Below are 25,747 nucleotides of genomic sequence, written 5' to 3'. Positions count from 1 at the left end.
GTTTATCTAACCAGCAGTTGTTATGCACCCATACATTTGTATTCAACATTCATGTGTTTCTAAGGCATGGAAGATGACCACGACACAGGACCTGCTCTTAAGAATTTCATGATTAGTTGGGTGCAGTGGCACATGCCTATAATCACAGCAACTCAGGAGGCTGAGGGAGGAGGATCATGAGTTCAAAGCCAGCCTCAGCAACTTAAGGAGGCTCTAAGTAACTTAGTGAGACTCTGTCTAAAAATAAAATATAAAAAGGGCTGGGGACATGGCTAAGTGGTTAAATGTCTCTGGGTTCAACTCCTAATACAAAAAAAAAAAAAAAAAAAAAGAAAAGAAAGAAAGAAAAGAAAAGAAAAAAACCCTCATGATCTACTGAAATAACATCTCTGCAAACAAATAATTGAAGCAGTATGAAGAACATGGGTTTGGGGCTGAGGATGTAGGTCAGTGGTAGAACTCTTGCCTCACTGGCACAATTCTCTAGGTCAGTGGTAGAACTCTTGCCTCACCGGCACAATTCTCTGGGTTTCATCTCCAGCACTGCAAAACAAAGAATGAAAGGAAGAAAAAATGGAACAAAATGTAGTGCATATACAAAGAGCCCAATTCTGTTTGAGGGAGTTAGCAACAGCTTCAAAGACTTCAGTTCAGATTTATAAAAGTGGGAACTTGCCAATTGACAGAGAGGAAGTTGGAGGCAACTGCAAAGGGCCCTTAAGCAAAAATCAGGGAGCCTGGCCACAGGCCGGGACACAGAAAAGCAGCATTTGGGGAGCTTTCACGTCCTGGTTGGGCAAGAACTTAGGGGGATGGCCTGGACTGGCAGGCACTTTCATATCAGAAAAAAAACAACAACAACAACAACAAAAAAAAAACTGTGTATAAATAACAGGATTTAAAAATTGTTTCCTAGGTACAGAAGGAACTGGCAAAATTGTTTTTATCTGAGGGTAGAGCGGGGGACTGGAGTAGGAGGTGGGGGAAAGACATTGGCAAACGTAAACAAGGCACATGTTCTTTACTATTCAGAATACATTTAAAACTTTTTGCTTTACACAGTGGCTTATCACTGTGTAATTTTGAGCAGGGGGGGTGCTGTGACCATATCAACATGCAGGACAGTTTCTTTGTCAAAGTAAGAAATTCGGTGGGCAGAGGTTTAGAGGCTCTAAGTGGGGGGGATGGAGGGAATGGCAATTAAATTCGATCTCTGATCGGTTTCTCTCCTCTTTCTTTCTGAGGTGCCCATCTCCACACTCGCATACACACTCACGCGCCTCACTTCGGAGTGATGGGATCCTGGTGAGAGAGTGAGCCTTGAGCTGGCTCTGGGCAGGGCGCCGGCTAGGACCTTGGTGCTGGGAGAGACTCCACCATCTGGGGGCGGTCTGGGGGAAACAGTCTTCCTGCTGATGCAATCAGCGCAGAGAGGGCTGGAGGGCTCCATCTCTGCTGCCGTCAGGCCAGTCTGCCATCCCGCCCGCCACGTGTGACCGCCGCCGCCTCAGACGCTTCCCTAGTCGCGCAGCAGCCGGACCGCTTGGTGCAGTCGCCCACCTGGACCACGCAGCCAGGGGCTGGGACACGTGGGATTCGCCCTCCGCCCAACTCGAGCTACGCTCACAGCCAACAGAACAATGAAGGTAACGACTCATTATTTTGTCTGTATTTGACAAAAATGTGTCCTAAGAATCGAACCATCCATCGATTTTTCAAAGGACACTGTTGACAGAAGAGGGAGGAAAGAAGGACTTTGTGTTATCTTTTTTTGTCAGTCACAGTTTGTTGGGACCTTCCATTCTGCTTAGACTTTTTAACCTCCGCTTGCAAGACGTGCCTTCTTGGGGCTTTTTCAAAGCTGCATTTGTGAACCGGGATACCAGGCGGCTCCGAGCTCTTTCTTCTCGCAGCTCCCTCTTCTGATTGTTTCGAAGTTTGGAAAGAAAGAGGAAACTGTTCTTAAATTTTTAAGATGTGCTGGGGATGGGGGATTTGAAGACGGTGTTTAGAGTGGGTGTCCCTGGCTGCAAACGGGCTTTTCTGTTGGGTGTGTGTAATGAAAGAGAAAGTTTGTGGGAGGAAAAACCCTCTCGCTTAGGTGCTAAAAGCAGAAGACTCTTTAAAAAATGTTTCCTGTGGAAGCTTCTATGAGTTTCAAATCATATAAGCCTAAGGTACATTTATTAAAGGATTGAGCACCCTAATCGCTTGTATTCTTATGCTAATCTAAGATAATTAGCCTAGCCTTAATTACTTCTGAAGTTTTCAGTGTAGAGATGTACACAGCTAAATGTTCTGTTTCCTGGTCTCACATACTGGAAAAGCTGAAATAAGGTGAACACCAAAAAAAAAAAAAAAAAAAAAAAAGCAGCTGGTTTTTCAAAGGAAAACGAAGTCGGGGCAAGTAGTGCTGCCATCTAGCATCTTAAAATTAAGAAATTTCTTTAATGCAACCAGAATTCTTGGAAGAAATAAGCCACGTTTCATTTTCGAAGCAGGGAGATGAAGTGCATTTCATTCAGAAGAAGTCATAGACAAATGGTGCTTTCTTCATCAGATAACAATTCCCACCACAGCTGAGCAGTAAAGAAGTGGAAACTGTACTAAGTGTTGTATTAAAAAGATTATGGAAATGAACCTCAGTGAAAAGTCTAGCATTCTTATTTTCCTATACATATGCTGTTTGTGGCTTGCTCATGCCTGCTTAAGTTTAGCAGAAAAAACAACTCGGATTCAGTATGGCTTTAGTGATAAAAGGAGAAGTTTATGAGATTCAGTCTTGCTTTTCCAGCATTTCCCTGTTCTGTGTGAAGCTGTAGTTGGTTATGTATTTTTTAAGTTTCTGGGTCCTTTAACAAGAATCTAAAAGCCCTTATCCCTTTTACCAGGCACTTTTGTAACATGGGAAAGGTATCTTCAAATAGTCTCATCTGTTTCCTGATGCTTGCTAAGATTAGGAAAGAACTAGTTTTATTCTAGTATGATCTAAGGAATATAAGAGGTTCCTTTGTTTTATTACTTCAAGATCTTTCTACTTACTATTGATTACTAGAGGTTGGGAAAGGTGGCAGGGAGGAGGTAGAAAAGAGAAGTTGGGTTCAATCAGTGCATGCTGTATGCATGCATGGAACTCTCATGAGCCCATTAATATGTGTTAATAAAAATATTTTTAAGAACTTTTCTAGTTATTTCTTACTTATACATGGCTATAATAGTCTGTGTTTTTAAAAAATGTTTGCGTACAGCACCATGATTGATTGACCTCAGCAAATTCTCCAGCCATGAAGTTTGGGAGCTTGTATTTTAAGATGAGGAGCACATACAGAATAAGCAACTGAATAAGAAACATAGCATATAAGTTGAATAATGTGTATAAAAATTTTATGATTTAAGGAATGAAAGTGGAGATGTAAGAGATACCCATATCTGAAATGGATGGAGACAGAGAAGTCACGGGTTGGGGTAGGGGTGAGTGATGTATGGTTAACAGAGAGAAGGGGGAATCTTAATCTTGATGCCGTGCTGTCCCTGTGTGTTGGGGGATTGGTTGGAGGCCTGCTGGGCAGAGATCTTTACATTTCCATGTGGCCCCTGAGGCAGGGCTCAGAGCTGCAAAGCTAGTTAAGCAGGCCTAACAAAAGGATGGAATCTGGGGAGGATACGAAAATTGTGAGAGTGGGTTTGGGGGAGCAGACAAAAATGTAATCTCAGCCAACATTTCATCTGGTGAGTTTTAATAATGAGTAACTTCATCTGATTTTAGAACTGTAGAAACAAAGGCAAATTTTAAAGATTTTTCATGTGAATGCAAGAAATTATTATGCTCATCAGTTCATTAGAACCTGAGAAGGTCTAATTATTTGAAATGGTTTGAAAATCTTTTTAAAGGAATTTGAAAACTTCATTTGACCCTAACAGATGTGTGTGCTAAGAACTAAGTGATGGTTTTCTACAGTGCCATGACTCTCCCAATTTTCCATAATTACAGATTTTGTTTCCCATTTGTCACATCTATAAATAAAAGTAGGGAAGTGAGTGTCTGGAAAGCTAATGGTAGTATTATTAGCCCCAGAGAGTTGAGCTTATAAGTAAATTATTTCAGTACATAAATGAATATTTAATTCTAAACTGTAATCATCTGAAATTGTTTAGGTTGGTTATCTATTTGGGGATTTCAGGTTGTGGGCTTCTTTAAATGCACTTTTCTTAATTGGTATAGAAAGATGCAGATCTTTCTCTATTTCTCTTTAGGTTTGGTAACTACAGTTGTTTTCAATAACAGATACGACCCCAGGGAATCCATTGGAATGTTCAGCCTATGCTGAAGGGGGTGAGAATCTGAGACCTTCTGTGGTAGACATCATTGTTCAGCAGTCTTCTACTTTCTATATAATTCTCTTATTCTTTTTGAGCATGGGAGGAAATTGTAGCTGATCTGTTCATTTGACAGTTGTAAATATGTGCCCCCTTTGTGTGTAACTTATACCCTGAACAGCTGTCCAAATGCTCTAAACATTTCACTTAACAAATGTTCCTGCTGCTGAGCTTTACTGATCCTCTGTAGCCATTTGGTAAAGCATGCCAGTGTCCATTCAACCACAGCCACTGAAATTGATTCTCTGTAAATCAACTGAGTCATAAATGTGAGGTGTAGTTCAGATTTTAAAATGTTTCAAAATTAAGCGCTTGGGATACTTTGGATTAAGCACTTGGGATACTTTGGATCGGAAACATAACTTAGCAAATGTTTTCAGTCATTTTCATTGTAACACCTGGTCAGTGATTCACAATGTCAATGGTGAATGTAAAATCAAAGCAGAAGCAGTCTTCTATAACACCAAGGTTCAAGTACTAATTTTATCTACGGCATATAATTAGTTCTCTTAAATCCACAAAGCTAAATTATATTATCTCTAGAAATTGCATACTTTATCCTTAAAGTTACTTAGAAATTAGATCACCTTATTAATAACAGCAAAGCATATCACACAAACATTTTTCTGTTACCATATAGGCCACTACATTTTTTTTCCAAAACATTTTTTTTTTTTGTATTCACCAATTAATAGGAAAGAAAAAAATCTTAAAGAAAAAAGATTCCAAAAATACAGAATGGTCAAGAAGAATGAAAGAAAAGAAGACAAGTTAAAAAAAAAAAAGAAGAAGAGGAAATGACATTTTGATAGCAATAATTTGAACTAAAAAAGCCATATGGTGCTTTGAATTTGAAGAATTGTGAAATTCTTGTAAAACTCAACTTAGTGTCATTAAAAATTGTCCTATAATCTATCTGAAATGAGCTAAATTTATTTGTTAGTTCTTCATTTTGAAGTGTAGATCTAAATATTTTATCAGTTGCATTTATAGCCTATCATGTAAAGATATGCTTTTGCTATTTTGACTATAGATGTTTATCTACTCAGAAAGTATTAAGAAGTTTCAGGCATAGGGTTAGAGTTCAGATTCTAACTCCTTATAAGTCTAGACAGAAGGAGAACACCTGTTGCGATGTTCTAGACCAAGCATGTCACAGCTGTCTTATGCTTGACTGACAAAGAGATAGGGCTGAGATGCACTTGGAATGAGGCCAAGGGTAGCTTTGCACAGGAGGAACACATGGAAGTTTTAACATTTCACCACTCCATAGAAGGGTGACTTTGCTAAGTGAATTTCATCTCATTTTTAACTGATTGAGATACAATGTTATAGTGTTTTGATTTTAGTACTGGATGTTAGTATCTGTGAACTTTAAAGCTAGAAGGCAGAGTTAAAATGGACCTGCAATTTTCGCTTAAGGAGGCACAATATATTACTCAAGGATCCCCTGGTTTTTATTGTTAGTGAATGTTTTCTCCTTATAAGGTTTTGTGCTGATGCTTATAGAGGAAGGTCACTCAGGCTTGAGGAAGGACTCCTTTGCTTAACAAAGAAAGCAATGCTTTATAATTTCTTAAATACCATCAAACTACTTAACATGGAATTCTAACCTCAAAACATTCATAGGAGGAAATCATTGCAGAGATTATTAACCTGGTTTTCCAGATGAGGAAATTAAAGATCAGGAAGGTTACCACAATTACTTAAGAGCACAAATGGCAGAGCATGATGGGAAACTAGATACTCCGAGCCATGTCTGAATATCCAGGGTGCCCTGAATATCCTTGGGTTAGCCTTTCTTGGGTTACTTCTATTTACTTCTGATGTGCTCTGCAGGGTGCTGTCTACCCTTCCGTGTTCTAGCCTTTCTTGGGTTTCATACCACTTGGCAAATCTTTTGAGAGTATGGTCAATCTTTCCAGCAAAATGAGCAAACACATACAAGCACAAAATTTTATACCTAAATCATCTGTTATTAAAACCAGGAAACTCAGATCCATCAAGCATGGAAGAGATATGGAAAATATTGAACTGATCTAATTATTCACAGTTGTGGAGAGCTACCAGTTCTGGCCTCTGCAATTAGGAGAGATACAACAATTCATAAACAAGAACTCTACACTGCTGCTGAAAGTTGAAAAAGTCAAAGCATTGGACGAAATCCTTTATTCTAAAGAGAAGGCAACCGTAGTTTGGTTTTTACAGCACACGAGTCATCAGCTTCATGTTTTTTTCTCATAAAGATGTAAGGTCCATAATTATAGTGTAAAACTGGATTCTCAGAATCTGTACCCACATTTCTTTGACCTTAATCTAGTTTTGAAGTGAGTTTATATGTTTTGTTAGAGTTAAGAAGCAATTTCTTACTGGAGTGTAGTAGTTTGGGGTTCCTAGCCTTCCTGTTTAGATAACTCCCCTTACCTGTCGTGCAAGTCAAAGGGGCAGACATAGATGGCCATAATGCTACCAGGTGATCACCCCTCAGCCACACCTGAGTGTAGCAATAGTAAGTTCAGCCATCTTTTACTTCTTCCTTATTCTCTTATCTCTCATAGTCATTAGGCTGTGGTGCCTACCTTCTCTGGATCTACCTTCTCTGGATCTTTCTTATTGCCAGTGTACTGGTTTATGTTGAGATGACTATTTTTGTGGGGGGAGGGGATCTATACCAGGGTTTGAACTCAGGAACACTCAACCACTGAGCCACATCCCCAGCCCAATTTTGTACTTTACTAGAGAGAGGTCTCACTATGTTGCTTAGTGCCTCACCATTGCTGAGGCTGGCTTTGAACTCTCGATCCTCCTGTCTCAACCTCCCAAGCTGCTGGGATTACAGGCATGCACCACCATGCGGCCTGTGATGACTTTTTACTTGAATTGTTCTGTAAACTGATCTCAAGCTTAATTTTCCTAAAGTACTATTTTGCTAATGTCACTGACCAGCCCAATATGTTTGAATTCCCTATTGTCTACTGAATTTAGTTTTGCGCATGAGACTCTTTCTGATGTTTACTTCTACAACTCTCCGTTACATGTATTCCTCTCAGCATCACTGAGGAGTTGGTCTTTGAAGTGAGCTTTCTTGTTGCCATTTACTGGTCTCTAATTCCCTCCTCCTGTCTTCCCATCACTTCCATGGCTCACAATGCCCCTCACTCCTCACAGACTTTAAGAACAATGACCAGGCTTTTACGGTGGAATGAATGTGGGTGGAAGGTGAAAAGGTAAGAGCAAAGTTATGTTTTGAAGTCAGAAAAGATACTGATTGTACACTTCAATCTGTCCACTTGAGTATGAACCTAGCACCACACTTGGTACTTCAAAGGTATATTAAATATATGCATTAAATCACGTACTTATTTTTAGATTCCCAAGATCCAGCTTGATTCCGTTTTATAATTCTTTGCCTTTGAACAGCACATACATTTTTCACATCTGGATTTCTCTGGAGTCAAGCATTGACAGAGGGTTATAAAGACAGAGAACAGTATTTACATGTCTTAGGGCTTATTGACAGACTCATACAGCCACTATTTTCTGGTTGGTTTTTTTACAGCCTGTCAGTGGCGATACTGCATATAGGTGGTGAATAGATTTTAAGTGTACAAGATGGTAAATGATTCTGGGAAAAGTCATTCAAACCAGGTGCTGCATAACAGTATGAATTGAACCCATGAACATCAGTGATGCCTAGCAATGCCAATCAAGTCAATCACTGCTGTTTTGGGATTTAGATGATCTATAAAGGGAAACACCCTGGAATGGATTTAGAATATACAACAAAGTCATGTGTTAATCAATTCCAATACTGTTTAACATGTTTTTCTTTGTTGCAAACAATGCGGTTTTTAAACAAACTAATGAATGCAGACACTGACAAACAAATCCAACAAAAGAGGCACTTAGAAACAGTGTTCATTGAATCCTAGAATTTCCAAAGAAATATCTAAGAGGTCATTTGGGGCCTTTACTTTTACCAAAGAAGGATTTGTTCTTTCGAGTTTATTTTTCTAGCTTTTAGTTTGATTCCAAGTAAATACCTCAAGAAACAAGACTTCTCAGATTCCCTGTGAACTATTCTATTACCTGCTATATTCATTTTCTAAAGACTCCTGATAATTAATTTATTTCCTTTGTCTTTTTGTTATATGGATCAACCATTTATGCTTGGCCATGAGTCTTTAGGCTTATTTTTAAAATATATAATACTACGTATGTTTTCATTAGTTGGTTATAAAGCATGATATTATTAATTAAACTGGCACTTTAAAATTCAATAATTCTAGAGCAAATATTTTACTAGTGATGTAGTATTTCGGTAAGTATATACATACAGGATGTCAGCAAGGTTTATGTTTCTTTTTTTTTTTTTTAAGAGAGAGTGAGAGAGGAGAGAGAGAGAGAGAGAGAGAGAGAGAGAATTTTTTTTTTAATCTTTATTTTTTAGTTCTCGGCGGACACAACATCTTTGTTGGTACGTGGTGCTGAGGATCGAACCCGGGCCGCATGCATGCCAGGCGAGCGCGCTACCGCTTGAGCCACATCCCCAGCCCAGGTTTATGTTTCTTAATCATTCAATGTAGGCCTCTCGCACATTAATACATCTGCTGGCTAACTGGTACCTTCCTTCCTCTTAACATTATGTGCAGTAGCACATCAGTCTATCTTGACACTGAAGGACAACGCTTCACAGTTGGGACTGAGGGATTGCTTGCAATTATATGAGCAGAACTGCATAGTTTGAGGTAGATTTAATGATTCAGCATCATTTTTAAAGCTTAGCTTAATTAGAAACACACTGCATTTACTTGCATATGTGTGAAGTGATGTATGAACAAGAGTATTTATTGCAGCTTTGATTGTAATAACAAAAGATTGGTCAGTCACCACCATAATCATCAGGTGTAGAAAAGAGTGTATGTGAGAGGAGGTGGGGGGAAAAACAAGTGAACTTGCCATGTATAGAAAAGTGGAGAATCACCATGAGCCTTTGTGTTGGATGTTTCTGTTTAATTTTGGATACATGTGAGTTTATTATATTCAACATTAAAATTTTTAAAACTTGAAAATACTTTGTAGTGGAAGTAAGAACTATTATTAAGAATATCTGAAGCTGGGTAGGATTGGCACACATCTGTAATCCCGGTGGCTCAGGAGGCTGAGACAGGAGGATCACAAATTCAAAGTCAGCCTCAACAACTTAGGCTCTAAGCAACTATTGAGACCCCATCTCAAAATAAAAAATAGGAAGTACTGGGGATGTAGCTCAGTGGAAGAGTACCCCTGAGTTTAATACCTAATATATGAAATACTGGGTAAATGACATATACCAAGGACATATTACTTGACAGCACTTACCATGTATTTAATTACAACTAGCTGAAAATCATTAAGAAAGTAATTTAAATTCATGTGTATAGCAAACTTTATAGTAAATTATTGTATTATATATAAATTCCTTTACTTCTACTGTTTATGATTCAATAATAACCTGCAAACCATTCTTAAGTTTTGTTTAATTAAACCCTTATGTTGCTCTAAAGCTACCAGATTTTGTACTAAGTAGTAAGGAAACAGAAATAATTTAAGATCATTCTTACTCTTGAGAAACGCTTTATTCAGGAAGAAAAATATATGAAAAACAAACATAGTAAAATATAATAGGTGCTGGAATGGAAATCTCTGGAAGGTACAGTTATGTGTGAAAAAGATTAGTCAGAGAAGTTAGGAAAGCCTTTATAGGAACAGGATGTTCGAGCAGAACCGTGAAAGAACAGATGAACAGGGAAGTAAGAGCCAGTATGCTTGCATCCTCCTTGAGATGCCTGGACTCAGCCTCAACTACTCCTTCACTTACCATAAAAGACAGGAGGAAAAACTGGAGAGCCTTCCAGCCCAGTGGTCAACACAGAGAGGTCAGGGTTCCAGCCTCGGCTACAAAATGCATGGTCGAGACTCAACACAGGCAGCCCAGCAACCAATTAAATTCACCATCCCTTGCTATCCTTACACTCCCCCATCACCTTCAATTTCTGTTAGTGCTCTAGTTTTCTCTCTTGACTTTCTTCTCTAGAACTTTCCACTCAAATTTGTCTGTGATGCTCTTTGCAACGCAATATTAACAGACTCCCCTCCGCCTTCCCTAAGTGTCCCTGCTTTTCCCTCCACAGTGGAGGTTGCCCGTTCTCTCTGGCCCTCCCATCGCTCTGGCCAGTGCTGTGTCCACCTTGCATTCCTCCTGAGAAGCGCCTGCTGCTCTTTTTGCCTTATGACCACCATTGACGTCCTGGTCGCTGAGCCTTCCTCCACCCAAGACGACTTCAGCATTTGTCTCCTGAATCTCTCTTCCATCCCAAGTCCCCTTTTCTGTATTTCAAGGTGACCCATTCTCCTTCCTGGCATCTCACTTCCTTTAACTTATTATTTCTTTTAACTCCCTACATTCCCCATATACATTCTACACCTGGGGCCATACCCCAGACCTAAGTCACAACAAGGCACCGCAAACCTGTGGATTACTTCTGATTCAAGATATGTTTTCCATCTCCTCAGTTCTATTTTAACGGCTCTGTGCCCAGTTCAGGCAACCATCTTCTTTTTGCTGGGTTTTTGTGTAGCCACATTTGCTCACCCTCATCCCCAGTCCCTATCTGTTTTCCACAGACTAAAAAGTCCTCAACCCCTTTCTGTGGTTTGTATTTTTTTTTTTTTTTTTTTTGATTAAAACTCCAAGTCCCTGACACGTTCTAGAAGTACCTGAGGAATCTGGTCCTTCTCACCTTTGCAGCCTCGTCTTCATGCCATTGTTCTACATCCCTTTTGCCCCCAGATCATTTTCTTCAGGGTCTTTGTACTGCTGATGCTTCTGCTTGGAAGGCCTTCTTCCAATCCTCATTTAGTGACTCCTGACCACTCTGCCAACCTCAGATTGGATGCTTTCTCAGAGATCCTTTGGCCCCTATCATTCCTAGTCCTTCAGAGTACTTACCTCAGATTTCAATTATTCACTGGTTGTCCTTAATTGTGTGAATTTGGGGTTGATGTCTGACTCTCTCACTAGAACATATGTTTTTTTCTTTTTTTTTTTTTTTAACGAGAGAGAGAGAGAGAGAGAGAGAGAGAGAGAGAGAGAGAGAGAATTTTATATTTATTTTTTAGTTTTCGGCGGACACAAAATCTTTGTTTGTATGTGGTGCTGAGGATCGAACCCGGGCCGCATGCATGCCAGGCGAGCGCGCTACCGCTTGAGCCACATCCCCAGCCCCAGAGACCATATGTTTTTTGAGGGCAGGATGCATATCCAGTTTTTAACCACTGTGCAACCATATGTAATCCAATGCATGGCCCATGGTAGGTAGTTGTCAAGTGTAGTTGGCTAAATAATCCCCCACAAAGATGTGCAGAGCCTAATCCATGGGACTGCTATGCATGAGGGATTTTGTAGATGTGAGTAAGTCATGGGTCTTGAGATGGGGAGATTGTCATTGATTATTTAGGTGTGCTCAATGTAATCACAAGGGTTTTTGCAAGAGGGAAGCAGGAGGGTCAGAATCAGAAAGATGTGACATTGGAGGGATATGTGTGTGGGGAGGGAGGGGTTAAGATTTAAAGTGCTACACTGCTTCTTTGAAGATGGAGGAAGAGGCCATGAACCAAGAAAAGCAGGTGGCATCTACAAGCTGGAAAAGGCAGGGGAGATTCTGTCTGGGAGGAATGCAGCCCTGCTAACACATTGACTTAGACTCTGACATCCAGAAATAACGTATGATATGTTTAAGTCACAAAGTATGTGGTGGTTTTTTACAATGGTAGTAGGAAAGGAATATAGATTTGGAATTGGGGATCTGCTGTAACAAATACCTAAAAGTATAGAAGTAACTGGATTCGGGCATTAAATAGGGGATGGAAAAATTTTGAGAAGCTTGATAGGAAAAACTTGACTGGTCTTAAAAAGACGCTAGTAGAAATAAGGGCATTTGGCTGGGTGTGATAGGTAGCCCGTACCTGTAATCCTAGTGACTCAGGAGGCTGAAGCAGGAGAATTGTGAGTTCAAAGCCAGACTCAGGAACTTAGCAGAGCCCTAAAGAACTCAGTGAGACTCTATCTCTGAATAAAATACAAAAAGGTCTAGGGATGTGGCTCAGTGGTTAAGTGCCCCTAAGTTCCTGGTACCAAAAACAACAACAACAACAACAACAAAAACAAACAAACAAACAAACTTCCATGAGGGCTGAGGAAGAAATAAGGAGCAGGTTCAGGGAAACTGAGGGAAAAAGGATCCTCAGTAGAATTGTATTGCATTTGTATGGAAAGCAGAACTTGCTGGTGATGAAGTTAGCTATTCAGCTGAGATTTTTGGGTCTGAGGAATTGAACCCAGGGCCTTGCACTTGCTAGGCAAGCACTCTATCACTGAGCTACATCCCCAACCAGTCTTGCATCTTCTTGCTGATCATGTCAAAATGAAAGGAAAGAGATAAATTGAGGGAAGAAGAACTGGGACTTGATGATATGGGAAGTTCTCAGATTACCCAGATTATAAGAGATGCTAAAATTAAGAGATTTACTGTCAATAAAGTATACTCTGGAGAGGAAGGAGCTCCTTGTGGTGAGAGGTAGGAGGGAGATGATGGTGACCTAAATAAGTAGCATCACAGTGATATAGAAAAATATTGAGGAATATGTTGATTTTTCGGGGCCTTTATTTGGGTCTTGCAGAGCTGTCTTTTCGGGCTGTCTAAGCTAGCTGACCATCTAAAATAAACCCTCTCTGGAATGCTCTGTTTTCTTGTCTATTTGGGAACAATTGATCTTTTTCTGCATGTGTGAACTCTGGACTCCTCCCTAGACTATAACATCCAGCAAGGAGTAGTCTCTAACCCCACACTACTCTGTTACAGAATCTTCTGGAAGTCCCTGGAAGTTTGTAGGCAGCAGGCACGCTGGATCCACTTGGTCCATAGAACAATAGCCACCATACCCACTTGACCTTGGGCACAGACCAAAGGTTGGACCCTCATATCCTCCAAACACTGAGTAGTACACAAGAGCCCATACAGCTGTAACACAGGAGCAGGGGCAGGATGCTTACAGAGGGAAAGAATGTATCCTGAAGCCTAAAGAACATACAGAAATACCTTGATCAAGAGATCTGAAAACTAGCTGGGCACAGTAGTACATGCTTGTAATTCCAGCAGCTAGGGAGGCAGAGGCAGCAGGATCGAAAGTTCAAAGCCACCCTCAGCAATTTGGTGAGGCTCTGAGCAACTTAGTGAGACCCTGTCTCAAAATTAAAAAAAAAAAATTTAGAAAAGGGCTGGGGATGTGGTGCCTGGATTCAATTCCCGATGCAATAAATAAATAAAAAAATATTAAAATAATTTTTTTTTGTTTTGAAACTAAGAGAACCAGAACAGCTAGAGCCAAAAGGTACACAAAACTGAGATGTCGTTCATGAAGGAAAAAATATGTGCCCTTTGCTTTTATTTTGCCTCCAGATGATTGATTATCTCAGAATACTATAATCCATTTATTGAAGAAATGTGAAGAGTTCCCTTTATATAAGCTTTGGGCTTGCTCAAGCTCTTGAGGCCAGGAGAGTGAAGAGTAGACAAATTGCTGCTCTCATAGAAGTGGCAGAGAAAGACCAGGTGACACGGAAGTTAGCAGGCCAGAGTCAGGCATGTGAATCCGACTGCTCGGGAGTGACCTAGCCAGTCATTTAACTGTGGCTTAGTTTTCTGATTGAAGAAATGGTGGTAATAATAGTACCTACCTCACATAGATAGTGTGAGGATCAAATAAACTTAGAAGAATGTGTGGTCTAAAATAAGGACCACAGCAATATTAGCTAAAATCATTACTATTTTCTCTTATATAGTAATATTTTCTCATATAGTAACACTTAAAGTATTTTCCACCAGTGATGCAATATGAAGAAAATAAAATAGAATGATATGACAGTGGCAGAGTTGAATGAAAGCTAGTATTAATCTACAGTGGCTGGTAAACATACACTGGAAAACTTCAGAGAAGGTGAACTTGGAGTGGACACCTAAATATGGAAAACCCACAGGTGATCTGAAGGTCAGAGTGTCCCCCCTATAAGGAGCAGCCAATGAAGCTTCCTAGAGTGCAGTGAGAGAGAGAGGAAAAGTCACCAGAATGACTTTCAAGCCACACCATTAAAGCTCCTTTAGGCTCTGGTGAGAGTGTGGATCTTGTTCTAAGTGTGGTGGTATGCTGTGGGCTGGGTGTGAGCAGCATCTGGACCTGGACTTTTAAAAGTCACTAGTGAGCTGGGCCTGATGATAAACACCTGTAATCCCAGTGGCTCAGGAAGCTGAGGCAGGAGGATCGTGAGTTTGAAGCAAGCCTCAGCAACTTAGTGAGACCGTGTCTTTAAATAAAATACAAAAAGGGCTGGGGATGTGGCTCAGTTGTTAAACGTCCCTGGATTCAATTCCCAGTACTAAAAGAAAAAAAAAAAGTCACTGGTGAGTCAATAGTGTACCATGGTTACATTTTTTTCTTACACAATATTTTGTTTTTCCTAGAGTTAATTATTGCACTATTTTCTTTCACTTGCCACCTTCACTTTGTATTTATTATAAACTCCTCCCAACTCTTATAATAGCCTCTCAGTATCATTCAGTGTAAGTTAAATGTACTTATTCATTAGTCAGTTTCTTTTCTTCCTGGACTCTTTGTGCTAACCCTCTTGCTCTTGCTCCAATTTGTGCTGGTTTCTGCAGGCCAGCTGCCCAGCTGCCTTTCCAAGACTTCTCCTGGTATCCTTCATCCTCTGTCTGTGTTAGTTGCATGGTTTTCTGAAGCTGGGGGCTTCCTCTTTCTTAGTTTACTTCCTCATTTGTAAGGCACGTCTCCTCAATAGTTTCTAGGTGAAGAGTGCATAAGAGGCAAATGATTTCTTGCATGCCTGAAAATGCTTTTTGTTCTACTATTAAATTAGGGTGATATTTGATTATGAATGATATTCTAGGTTAGAAATCATTTTTCAGGGGCTGGGGTTGTGGCTCAGCGGTAGAGTGTTCACCTAGCACGTGGGAGACCCTGGGTTTGATCCTCAGCACCACATAAAAATAAATAAAGAAAATAAAGGCATTGTGTCCAACTACAACTAAAAAATAAATATTTTTTTTTAAAAATAATTTTTCATCAGAATTTTAAAGAAATTGCTTTGTTGAGTTTCCTATGCCATTAATGAGAAGTCCAAGGTTATATTTATTTCAGATCCTTTAAATAACCTATTTTTGTTTGTTTGTTCTTGAAGCATTCTTTTTTTTTTTTTTTTTGAATCGGGGATTGACCCCAGAGGTGTTTAACCTCTGAGCCTCATCCCCAGCCCTTTATATATTTTTTTTACAGATAGGATTTTGCTAAATGGCTTAGGGCCTCACTAAATTGCTGAGACTGCTCTTGAACTTGCAATTCTACTGCCTCAGCCTTGTGAGTCGATGGGACTACAGGTGTGTGCCACCACATCTGGTTAGCATTTATTTTGCTAGTGTTTAGAAACTTTATAATGACATGCATAGGAGATTTTTGGTCATGTATCGTTGATGATTTTTTTTTTCTCTGCTTTTCCTCTTTGTTCTAAAATTCCTTAGTTTGATGTTGTCCTCCTTAACCGATTCTCTAATTTTTTTTTCTCTCCTAGAGTCCGATTTCCTTGAGTGGAAGGAAGACTTCCTCAATCTTGTCTTCCAACCTTCCTTTTCAATTTTAAAATTCAAACCTACATATTTACAATTTACAAGAGCCTTTAAAATTCTGACAGATCCTTTTTGAAAATACCATACATTCTTGTTTCATAGATGAGATGTCTTCCCTATGTTTCTGCAGTTAAAGATTTTTCTTCTGCCCTCTGCATTGTCCCCCTCATAGTTTTTGGTGTGGGTGTTTTTTTTTCTTTTTTTTTTTTTTTTTTTTTTCTGGTGGGCAGGAGTTCTTTGCCTTTATGTAGGAGATTTTTTTTTTTCAAATATTTGAGAACATTTAATATCTTCAAATATCTGGTGACCCATGACTCTGCTTTTAAGAGTGAGACATGACCACACTTACTCAGGCGCCTGCCCCTGTGTTTGAGTTACAGACCCACGTGGAAATGACTTGGCCATTTTGCTGGAGGCGTGCCGAGTGTTATTAATTCTAGGTCTTTTCTTAGGGTGTAAACAGGCTAAAATTTGCTACTAATGTTCTGTGACAGGGGTGGAGACTAAAGTCTCACCATTTGGTGTGTGGCTGTTCACTTATCGCTCTCAAAACAGTGTTTAGAGTCCCCCAGCTTGGAGCTTCTGTAGCTTATTCTTCCAGTAAATAAACCTTCCATTTTTTTGCTGGAAGCAAGAAGGGGTAGTTGCCAGGTTGTGCTGGGTGGACATGGAGATGTAGAGGAGTACATGAAACTAGGATGGGTGAGATATGATGCTAAATGGGACCCTGGCCTCCACTGAGGTTCCAATGCTGAGCAGAAAAACAAGCACCTCAGCTTTCCATGTTAGATGTATCTAAATAACTTTTTCTTTTTGGGGGAGGAAGGTGTACTTACTGGGGATTAAACCCAGAGGCATTTTACCACTATATCCCCCATCCTTTTTACTTTGAAACAGGGTATCCCTAAGTTGCAGAGGCAGGCCTTGAACTTTTAATCCTCTTGTCTTAGCCTCCTGAGTTGCTTGGATTATAGGTGTGTACCACCATGCCCAGCCTGGATATCCAAAGACCTTTCTAAAGGCAAAACTAGTTCTGCACACATTAAAACTCATCTTCAATTTATATTTAAGAGAAATTTGGATATTGAGCAGAATGGAGAAATAGAGGATTATTTGGAATCCAACAAAAGACATTTTTGGACAAGTAAGGAGGGCTTGACATTTCTGGACCATTCCTTACAGTGGATCAGGAGAGGGAGCGATCCTGTCATTCCCCCAGCACCATACTTACCTATGTGAGGAAAAGTCTGGAATGCAGCATGAAGATGTTGAGAGCACTGGACTTGTGCTCCCAGCTAGCTGGGGGAGCACACACTGGTGTTGGGATCACCCTTGGACAGTCTGTGGCTGGAATTGCCAGTGAGGAGTCAGGAGAGGGCTCTGTAGTGAGTGCAGTTTGCTATTCTAGAGTTCTGTGGGGCAAAGTTGTCCTGACCCATGTGAACATTGAAGAGAGGAGTCATAGAAGAAATACCTCAAAAGAACCCTGTGCAAGAGGGCTGACCGCTGAGACAAGGAGACCCTAGCTGTCATTTGCTGTGTAAGGTACCAGAACCCAAGTGGAAGGGGAGCCTAAAAGGTGGCACAGAATATGCATCACTTTTGTGGGGAGCTATAGGCCTCCGTAGCAGGGGGATGGGGAAAAGTGGGCTGTGAAAAATCTCCGTATGCCCCAGGCTGCAATCAAAAGCCAGTATTTTGGGCTGGGGATATAGCTCAGTAGAGTACTTGCTTTGCATGCACAAGGCCCTGAGTTCAATCCCCAACACCACTCTCTCTCTCTCTCTCTCTCTCTCTCTCTCTCTCTCTCTCTCTCTCTCACACACACACACACACACACACACACACACACCAGCATTGGGGAATTTACCATAGAAGAGGAGCACTGGACCCAGATTTTAATGGCCCTAGACAAAGAAGACCTTTCCTGTTCCCTCTTATTCGTGGTACGCACATAATCCTGGTGGATTCTGATGGCAGCAGCTGGGGAATGGAGAACAGAGAGAACAAGGAAATTGCAACAACAAAAACCCCATTCCAGTGAGTCATGGGGGCGCATGCCTGTCATCTCAGAGGCTCTGGAGGCTGAGGCAAGAGGATTGGAAGTTCATAGCCAGCCTCAGTAACAGTGAGGCACTAAGCAACTCAGTGAAACCTTGTCTCTAAATAAAATATACAAAATAGGACTGGGGATGTGGCTCAGTGGTCTAGTGCCCCTGAGTTTGATCTCTAGTACTGCCCCCCTCCCCCCGGAAAAACAAAACAAAACAAAACATTCCAACTGAGCATGATGGGGAACAGGAAGAGGGTTGCTCAGAGAGTAAAGCTTTAAATGCAATGAGAGGGAAAATTTTTATTTCAAGTCATACCTGCTATGATTTGAATGTGTTTTATCCCCTCTAAAACCCATGTTAAAATTTGATTTCTTTTTTTTTTTTTTAAAGAGAGTGAGAGACAGAGAGACAGAGAGAGAGAGAGAGAGGGAATTTTTTAATCTTTTATTTTTTAGTTTTCGGCGGGCACAACATCTTTGTTGGTATGTGGTGCTGAGGATCGAACCCGGGCCGCACGCATGCCAGGCGAGCGCGCTACCACTTGAGCCACATCCCCAGCCCAAAAATTTGATTTCTAATGTGACATTGTTGAGTAGTGGTGGACCTTGGAGAGGTGATTGGATAATACCACTCTGGGGGTATTAGGTTAATGATCTTAGGAGTGAGGGAGTTCTTGCTCTCATAAGACTGTATTAATCATGGTGAGAGCAGGCTGTTGTAAAGTGAGAACACCCCTGTTTTGTCTGTCCACAAGTACTTGACTCTGCTTTTCCATCATGTTATAAGGTAGCATGGGACCCTCACTCTATGTAGTTGCCCAACCTTGAACTTCCAGCCTCCAGAACCATGAGCTAAATAAACTTTGCTTTATAAATTAACAAGTCTCAGGTATTCAGTTACAGCAACAGGAAACAGTCTTTGAAAAATACTTGAATACAATGGCCAGATACTGTGGCACATGCCTGTAATACCAGCCACTCAGGAGACTGAGGCAGGAGAATCAGAAATTCAAAGCCATCCTCAGTAACTTGGTGTGACTCTGTCTCAAAATAAAAAAGCATGGAATTGTAGCTCAGTGGTAGAGCATCCTGGGTTCATGCCCCAGCACCAAAAGCCAAAACTGAAATTAAACAAAATTTGAAAACAGGATTTTTCTTAATCCTACAGTGGGATCAGTCTGATCATCTCCAGATGAGGAAGGGAGATTTTACAAAGTGGCTTTGAAGGGCAAAAGGGAGAAAAATAAAGTGATTCTTGATTGTACTTTCCAAGATAATGCCATTCAACGAATGGTTGTGCAAATTTTCTTCGAGAGTCCCCATGTTCAGCCTCCCCTTTTAAAGTCCTTGGTGCTTCTATTCTGAGCCTTCTGGAATTCCATGAGAGACATTGGCTTCCCATTAACATCTCCTTCTTTGAGCCGTCTGCTCTCAGCTCCTCCAGTCCCCACTACCAGACTTCTACCTTCCAAACATGTTCACATCACTCATTGTTAAAGTCTTGTTTCCCATTTTCCTTTTCCTATTGATTAAACTTATTAAAAAATGTCATTTCAGCCAGTTTTTAAAACCATGTTAAGAAAGGTGTAAGTCCACTATACTTAATTAGAATAACTGGTGGATTTTTAAGAATGAAAAATAAGATTCTCAGTTTTTCCAGAATTGCTTCTTAACTTATCTATGTAGATCACCTTGAATTGTCTTTTTTTCTCTCATAACTGGATTTTTGGTTACTTCATCATCATCAAAGAGATGAAATTGAGTTCAAAGCAAATGACTATTTTTTTTCACATACACTTTTTAATAAAGGGAAAATGTTATAACTTAGAATTCAAATGGGGCTTGGAAGTTGTATTTTTTTTTTTAATTTTTTTGTCACACATTTTACAGACAAGTGAGAAATTTTTATTTCTCGCAACTTTTTTTTTTTCTTTTTAAATCAGTGCTGGGGGTCAAACCCAAGGCCCTGTGTATGTTAGGTAAGTACTCTAGCATTGAACTGCATCTTCAGCTCTTTATGACCTTTTGTTAGCAATTTCCAAACCTGTACTAGGCAGGGTTCTCCAGAGAAACAGAAGCAATAGGACACATTTGTATGTATGGGGTGTGGGCTGGAGAAGAAGGTGGGAGGGGGTGGGTGGGGGACTGTCATCTGCCACAGAGCAAGCTGGGCCAGGGAAATTCTGTTGAGTTTCTGTTGCAGAGCTGGTTTGGAATTTGCATCGCAGGCCAGACAGAATTACTGTGTGCAGTCTTTTTTTCCCCTTTATTGTCTTTTCTTTCTCTTTTATTTGCTTCTCTGATTTATAATCTCTGTTGCAGCCTCCAAGCCAAATTCCCTTTTCTCTTGACAACCTCCATCTTTTCCTTTCTTCAGGACTTCAGCTGATTGGATGGAGTCTACCTATGTTGTGGAATAGGATCTACTCTGTTTGATTTAAATGTTAATCAAATGTCATCAAGGCCTTGCCAAATTCACACATAAAACTAGCCATTGCACCTTCTATAGAAGTGAAAGAATATTTTTTTAAAAAAACACTTGAATGCCCCTTATCTAGATATGTCAATAGATAACTTTTTATATCCTTTCTCTTTCTCCCCAGTATTGACTCATATAAAAATAAATTGCAGCTGTGTTTTTTTCTCATTTAATACTTAATATGCTAAGAATAGGGACATTCATTTATATTGCACACCTAAGAAAATTAATATTAATTCAGCAGGCTTACACCGTAGCGCATCTATGTATAAATTTCCTCCATTGACCTCAAAATGTCTGTTATGGCCTTGCTTTTGCTTGGTTCACACATTGCTCTCTCTGGTTATGTCTCTTTTAATTTAGGACAATACTGGTATGTTTTTGCTGCTGTTGTTCCTCATGACATTGTCTGTTTTGTTCAGTCCAGTTATCTTCTAGGATGTCTCACAGTCTAGATTTGTCTGATTTTTTGTTTCCTCTATGATTAGGTTAAACCTCAGGGCAGCAATACCACTGAGTACAGGTGTGGCATAATGAATCCCATTATTATGTATAATTATAATGCAACAATAAAACCAAAAGAACCTCACTGAGATGAGGCTGTGTGCTACTCCTTGCCTTGCACCCGGAGCCACATAACATTTCTCGGCATCTCTACTAGTCATATTAAGTTTAGTTACATGTTGAGGGTGATGGCCACCCTCTCTCTGCTTTGTAAAGGGACATTTGCTCCTTTTTAATTAATATCTAATTTCTGGCATGTGACTTTGAGATTGTGTGAACATATTATTCCCTAATAACCTTTCATCTGAGGGCTTCTCCATCCCTAAACTATTCCAAGTCTTTCATTCTTGGCATTGATTAGCTGACATTCTTAAGTACACTAGGAATTTCCCTTTCCCTCTTCATTCATTGTAATTTTTTCTTATGAGTGACTAAGAATTACTCTAAGACAATATTTTTTCAATAAATTGATAACAAGTAGTGGTCTTCCGTCTAGAAAAGCAAAGAATTGAAAAATTACCAACACAGCAGACTGGAAATGCCTGTTGCTCTAAGCATTTCATCGTGCAGATCAAAAAGTTAGCTGTACAAAATCAACATGTATTTTCTCGTGTGTTTTCTTTTGTCTGAGTGTAATAGAATCTTGTAGTATATAAATAAAAGTTAAATGAATTGACCAGGATTATCTCCAATGGCAGAGATGAGCAAAGACAAAGAAGAGTCTATTTTCTTTTTTTTTTTTTTTTAAAGAGATAGTGAGGGGGGGAGAGAGAGAGAGAGAGAGAGAGAGAGAATTTTTAATATTTATTTTTTAGTTCTCGACGGACACAACATCTTTGTTGGTATGTGGTGCTGAGGATCGAACTCGGGCCGCACGCATGCCAGTTGAGCGCGCTACCGCTTGAGCCACATCCCCAGCCCAATTTTCTTAATATTTTATAAGTGCCATTTGTGCTCTGAAGACTTGGATTCTGGCACCAGCTCTTCCACTTTGTAGGTTTGGTACTTTGGTCAAGGCAGTCAACCTTTCAGATACCTGGTCTGGTCACCTCTAAAGTGAACATGGTGTTTCGTGTCTCTGGCCCTCAGTGAGAGCCCCGGCCTGTGCTTCCCCGTAGTTGACCAGGCTTTACTCCTGTGCAGGAAAAAGTTAACAGAGCAGGCCTGAGACTTGAAGTTAACAGAGTCAGCCTGTGAGGCTGGCTTTGGCTGATGTCTGGGGACTTGGAAGCTCGTGCCTCTGGACTTTGTTCTGTACACCTCTTCCCCTTGCTGATTTTCTCTTATATCATCCTAATAAATCATGGTTGTGAGTATAATAGGGCCCTTTGAGTCATCCTTGCCAATTACTAAACCTTGTCCAATATTTTCATCAGCAAAATGGGGCTTATGATAAAAATGTCCATCATCTGCTGTTGTTGCAAGTGTGAATTGTGTGTGAAATCCATGATGCAGAATGCATCCAACAGAAGGTGGTTATAATTATGAAGTAGGAAACTGCTCATATGAGGAACATCTTGTGATTGTGCGCTCATGTTTTTATCAGAGTAATTCTGATCCACTCAAATTAACTGTCAAATCTTTGATGACTCATCTGATGGGAACAAGAGGTTTATGTCCCAGTTTATGAGGACCCTTGATTCTCTCATTAAAACATGTGAATCTGTGCACTAGTTTCTTCACCTAACAAGTCATGAAAAAAAATTGGGTGTTTTTTTTGTTTTGTTTGTTTGTTTGTTCTTTCTTTTTTCTTTTCCATAGTTTTTGTTTGTTTGTTTGTTTACTTTTCTGTCTTTTTCTCTTCATGCTTTCATGTCTTCTTTTGATGTGTGTCTAGAAATCTGTAGAGTAAGCACAGACTACATAGGCTACTGCAAAAAATAATAGAAGGAAAGAAGGGTCAGGAATAGATTTAGAAAGGAATTTTATAGTGTATCCACTTGTGATTAATGTAAGTTATTAAAACAAAGTGTACCAAGGATACATCATAAATCTTCACTCCCTTCTACATCTATTTTTATGGCAAATTTTGTCCTTTGTTTGCTCTAAGATAGAAGGAATAGTGCTGAATGTCTCATCAAACAACACAAAGGTCTGCCAAGGTACAAGGTATCTTTTATAATCAAGACAATGAACCACTGAGAATGCAAACCCACCTATAGGTGACATGCTTCAACACAAGTACCATGCTGCGTGAAAGCTGACTTTCAAGGCAAGTACAAATCAACTGGTTGAAGACAGAATTCTAAGGCAATATTGACTCGTGGCTCTGTGGCCCCAGATTTAGAAGAGTGTCATATTTAGACAGTCATCCATCCTTGGGAACTGTCCATCAACGCTGATATGTCAAAACATGGAGGGGGGAGTGGGGACTTTAGAATATCTCTGTGGCCCGCTGTCCACTAAGTGTTCCATTCTGGAGATTGCAAAATTTTGGACATTTATTGTCTGCTTCCTTTTTTTCTGGGTTAGGCTCAGAGTACTGGAATATTCCCAAGGGCTTACTTTTCCAGTTATGCTGCTCAAACCCATCTCTTGCATTTTTGGGAGAATGATACCTGACAATAGTCTTATATCATGTATCATAAAGGAGTTTCCCATTTCCTATAGAAAATTTATTGGCACACAAATTCTTCAAGGATGCTCAAACTACCTTCTCGTTGGATTCCTTAATCTTACATTCCCCCCAAAGTCCACTGTCAAACCTTAGTTTTTACTGGCAACTCCTTTCAAGAATTGTATCATGATCATGAATTGAAACTTAGAACCAGCATAGGTTATTTTGTTTGATCAGCAGTAATTAATAATGAAGTAGAATGTTATTGATGATGATGAATCTCTGTGTCATAAAATGCCGCAGTCTAGCTGGGCACAGAATCACGAGCCACTCAAGCAGGAACAAAACTTTATTTTTGAAAATGCTGCCAATACTCCCTACGTGCCAGGCAAGCAAGCCGGTCCACCCACGCAGTCGCGTCTATGGGAACCGGAGCCCAGCACCTCCCCCAGAATTCCCTCCTACTGTCCTTCCCCAACCAATGGGAACTCTCCAGGAGTCCCTAACATGAGTCCCGTAGCAGGCCAAGGTGAACAGCAGGAGTCCAATTTCCATATGAATGTAAATCTTAACATAATCATATCATCTCAATGGCTAGCTGGCGTCACCTTACAACCAAAAGTGCCATGCATCATATTATTTGGTTGTGGCTCCTAGCAATAAAACATATATATAAGCACACATGTACACATACAAACATGTAAGTACACATATATGCACACACACATACATGCTCATTCTTCTAAAACTATCTATCTGTAGCAGGATATAGATTGGTAGAGAAAGATGCAGTTCTTTACTCTCTGGCATGTTTTTATAAAAGACATGATTATGGGGCTGGGGTTGTAGCTCAGTGGTAGAGCACTTGCCCGCACATGTAAGGCACTGGGTTTGATCCTCAGCACCACATAAAAATAAATAAATAAAAATAAAGGTGTTATGTCCACCTACAATTAAAAATATTAAAAGAGATGGTTATATTATTGTAAAGTCATAATATCTTCTTATATTTTGTGACTAATCACACTCAAATACACAAAGTGAACTGTTATTTAAAAGCTATCTGTGGGTCAGGTGCAGTGACACACCGCTATAACCCCCGTGACTTGGGAGGCTGAGGCAGAAAGATCACAAGTTCAAGACCAGTTTTGGAAACTTAGGGGAGACTCTGTCTCAAAAAAATTAAAAGGATTGGGGATGTAGCTCAGTGGCAAAGCACCTCTGGATTCAATTCCCACTATTGCAGAAAAGGAAAACAACAACAACAAAAAATCCAAAAAACTATCTGTGACAAGAAACTTTACATTTTAAAGACCCCATGATATGTCTGTTTTATAAATCGAGGACTGTCATATATTGGTCTTATGTACAGTGGGAAGAATGTGTGTCATCATTGGTGAGAAGGAACTTCCAGATAAACTTGTAAAAGTAGAGAATGAAATTAACTGGACTTTTGAGGAAAGAAGTTTTAACTGGAGGTCTGTACCCAGTTGGAACATTTAAAAAAACCTCTGTAGAAAATTGCTTTTCCATTAATCTGAGAAAACGCTAAAAAGCCATTGGCCTTCCTGGTACTGTGGTAAAGTGCTGACCACATGGGGTGTCTGTTTGCCAGAGGAGTTTTGGAGCATACAAGGTCAAGTACCTCTTCTCAGCCCTGCAGCCGGCTCTAATTAAGCCATGTCACAAGGTTCAGTTGGTAGAGAGATGGAGTTCCCGTGGGTCCTGTCTTCTCTCTAAAATTATAAATAATTCAGTTTTCACAAATGCCAAATTATGTTAAAAGAGCTTCAGTCTCTATGTGAATCTTCACTGTAACAATTATAACTGATGCAGATTAAGATTTGACTGGGTACTTGGCACAGGTTTTGCCTGAGTTATCCATTAGCCCTCATAAAAACCCTATTATTATTATCATTTAACAGATGGAGAAATTGAGGCACAGAGAGGGCAAGTAATTAGAGCTAATTTGCAAAGCTAAAAAGAGTCATTGCTGGAGTAGAATCTCACAGTGTCACTCCAGGGTCTATGTGCTTTAC

At 40.0% G+C, this 25,747-nt stretch overlaps 1 protein-coding gene across 1 annotated transcript in view; it reads left to right on the top strand.

Moving 5' to 3' along the window:
* Positions 1 to 1,438: 1,438 nt before the first annotated feature.
* BCAT1 (branched chain amino acid transaminase 1) overlaps positions 1,439 to 25,747 on the top strand; it is a gene marked incomplete at its 5' end in the record, with an annotated part of 108,093 nt that continues 83,784 nt past the window's right edge. Inside the window, one exon of the mRNA XM_081309853.1 lies at positions 1,439 to 1,646. Coding sequence (XP_081165979.1) covers positions 1,641 to 1,646 — 6 coding nt within the window. The remainder of the gene's footprint in view (positions 1,647 to 25,747) is intronic.

Source organism: Spermophilus citellus (genome assembly GCF_964194105.1).
Source record: "Spermophilus citellus genome assembly, chromosome: 10".
NCBI lineage: Eukaryota > Metazoa > Chordata > Mammalia > Rodentia > Sciuridae > Spermophilus > Spermophilus citellus.
Note: the sequence above shows the minus strand (reverse complement) of the source record. Positions and strands in the feature narration are given on the sequence as shown.